Here is a 2,864-nt window from a genome sequence, read left to right on the forward strand (position 1 = left end):
TCGTTTTGTGCGAACGTGATATTTGCATTGTCGTGCATGCCGAATATTTCAGGAGTGTCGTTGATTGGAAGGCTTCGTATGTATTGAATGTAACCCTGTGATGTCATAATATAGGTGATGATGTCATAATAAAAGTGATGATGTCATAATAAAAATGATAATGTCATATTGCATTTTTATCTGTGGGCATGGGAGTGGCAACCATGGATAATTCACTCAAGTTCCCACCCACGAGGATATAAATGACCAAACCATCCAAAAGTCATGTCTGCTTATCCACACACTGCAATAGCTTTAGCAACTCGACTGTGGGCATGAGAGTGGCAATCATGGATAATTCACTCAAGTTCCCACCCACGAGGATATAAATGACCAAACCAACCAAAAGTCATGTCTGCTTATCCACACACTGCAATAGCTTCAGCAGCTCGACTGTGGGCATGGGAGTGGCAACCATAGATACACTACAATAGCTAGTTCTTACATTATTATCACAAGCAGTATCAATCTGCCTATAAGTTCCAGCAGCTGAATATTTATGATCCACTTTCAAGACATCAAAGCTATAGAAATCTGATAAAATATTCATCATACATCTTCGGTCCCAATCATCAGTGACACGACCCCCATAGTTGATGTGACCCGCTGTGTATGTTAAGCACTGTGGGATAAATAATGATGGTGGTTAATACTGGGTAAATCAGAAGGGGTTATACTCATAAACTACATATTTAACTAGCAATTTAACCGATACTTCTTATAAACATGGCGCTATAACCATATTAGTGACCACTGGGTTGGAGCAATTGTCGTTAGGTGTCTTGCCCAAGGTCACATAGGCCCACAATGGGAGCAGCGACGAGCCTTGAACCCATTACCTCTTGGTTACAGGCAGGCGTGCTAACCACTATGTCACAGCGGCGGACATAGTGAATATATACTTTTTATTAACAGCGCACTATAATGACTGCTGTTGTCAGTAATTTCACTGCTTCCTTTAGTTTAAGCACTGATTAATATGATCTTAGTTATAAGGTTGGTCAACATGTATGTTTGGGTTTCAAAAGATTGAATATTAAACAGTCGTGTTGCGTAACTATTAAATCTGGCGTAACTGTGTTTATGTTTGAGCGAGACATCCTGCGTGTTTCCTATCAATATAAGGAAATCATAGACAGCCTGCAATTTTTTCATTATTTCTCAATTTTCACTATTTTCTTTAGTGTTAGTGCTGATAAATATTATCCTTTTTGTATACACCGGGTGTATGGATTATAAAATGAGTCGTCATAACTGCTGTTTAGTGTTTTGTCCAAGGTGAGACATTATCAGGGTTTGATATTAGGTTTCTTATTCAAGAACACATCCCCCATAATGATCATATCAGCGTTAAACATCAAACCGGTGTTATCTGGTTAAAATGTAATCGCCTAAGCCAATCAATGCAAAGGTTTATTACAGTCAGGGTCTGGTGCTATGAAAATGTAACAGACCAAAATCTAGTCCAACAAATTGTATAACATGGTAGATACTTTGCCTTAATGGCATCGTCAGTCTTTTATTTAAATAGAAGCAGCGTAATAAAGCATATTATAATGCCCTTTTTCAAAAAAGACTCTTTCACTCGTTAAAAAGGCTAACATACCACCTAAACTGAGACCAACAAATAACACCCCAGACATGGATTTGTATTTTATGTTAACCTTGGTATTAACATAAAAGTTAACCTTGGTATTAACATAAAGGCTATAATAGACATAAAAGGCTATTATTCACCTAATTTTTTACATAAAAGGCTAATACCCACAACCCACCTTGAATGGGATATCTTCGTATTCATCAAGGAACATCTTAAGTTGAGATATGCAGATCCTCAAGTCACCGGTGGTAAACTCATATGGGATGTTGAAACCAAGAGCGCCAAACTTTCGTCTCTCGATGGCAACGCCATGGAAGAGACACAGGGAGAAGAGGAGGGACTTGAACACGGACACCTGTGATTGGTTGGGTTTTTATATTTAGTTATGATAGATTAAGTGAATGTAACTTATTTATCCTCGCATGGCGGGCAATGATAGTCGTTATAACACGGGTGTTCTGTTTCATACACGTCATGCTCGCTTACCAGTAACCACGTATGTAACTTATTTATTCTCGCATGGGGGGGCAATGACAGTCGTTATAACACGGGTGTTAACATCATTGCAACGCTTGCTGCTACAGCTTTCAAAGCTGAAGTTTGGCATAAGAATGCAAGCTTGAGGCGGTGGTAGCGAGCTTTGGTTATACCAACCATACACACTACAATATGAACACCTTGGTACGTGGAATAAGGAAAAGATAAATAAGTTATTTTATGCCCAAGTACCCACATAACAACACACAATCAGTCACAAAGTTACATACGTGGTAACTCGTAAGCGGGCACGAGGTGTATAAAACAGAACACTCGTGTGGCCAAGTTATAACGACTGTTGTTGCTCAGCCATGCGAGGGTAAATAAGTTACATATGTGGTAACTTGTAAGCGGGCACGAGGTGTATGATACAGAACATCCGTGTTATAACGACTGTTGTTGCCCCGCCATGCGAGGGTAAATAAGTTACATACATAGTAACTAGTAAGCGGGCACAAGGTGTATGAAACAGAACACCGGTGTTATAACGACTGTTGTTGCCCCGCCATGCGAGGGTAAATAAGTTACATACATAGTAACTAGTAAGCGGGCACGAGGTGTATGAAACAGAACATCCGTGTTATAACAACTGTCGTTGCCCCGCCATGCGAGGATAAATAAGTTACATACGTGGTAACTCATAAGCGGGCATGAGGTGTATGAAACAGAACACCCGTGTTATAACGAC

General features: G+C 39.8%; 1 protein-coding gene across 1 annotated transcript in view; it reads right to left on the reverse strand.

Moving 5' to 3' along the window:
- The window catches only part of LOC100186122 (dynein heavy chain 1, axonemal-like), a 25,192-nt gene that overhangs the window by 4,913 nt on the left and 17,415 nt on the right, over positions 1-2,864 (reverse strand). The window contains exons 16-18 of the mRNA XM_026839272.1: positions 1,815-1,994; positions 485-661; positions 1-95 (exon numbers count right to left, since the gene is read on the reverse strand). Coding sequence (XP_026695073.1) covers positions 1-95; positions 485-661; positions 1,815-1,994 — 452 coding nt within the window. The remainder of the gene's footprint in view (positions 96-484; positions 662-1,814; positions 1,995-2,864) is intronic.

The sequence above is a fragment of the Ciona intestinalis genome, unplaced genomic scaffold, assembly GCF_000224145.3.
Source record: "Ciona intestinalis unplaced genomic scaffold, KH HT000182.2, whole genome shotgun sequence".
NCBI lineage: Eukaryota > Metazoa > Chordata > Ascidiacea > Phlebobranchia > Cionidae > Ciona > Ciona intestinalis.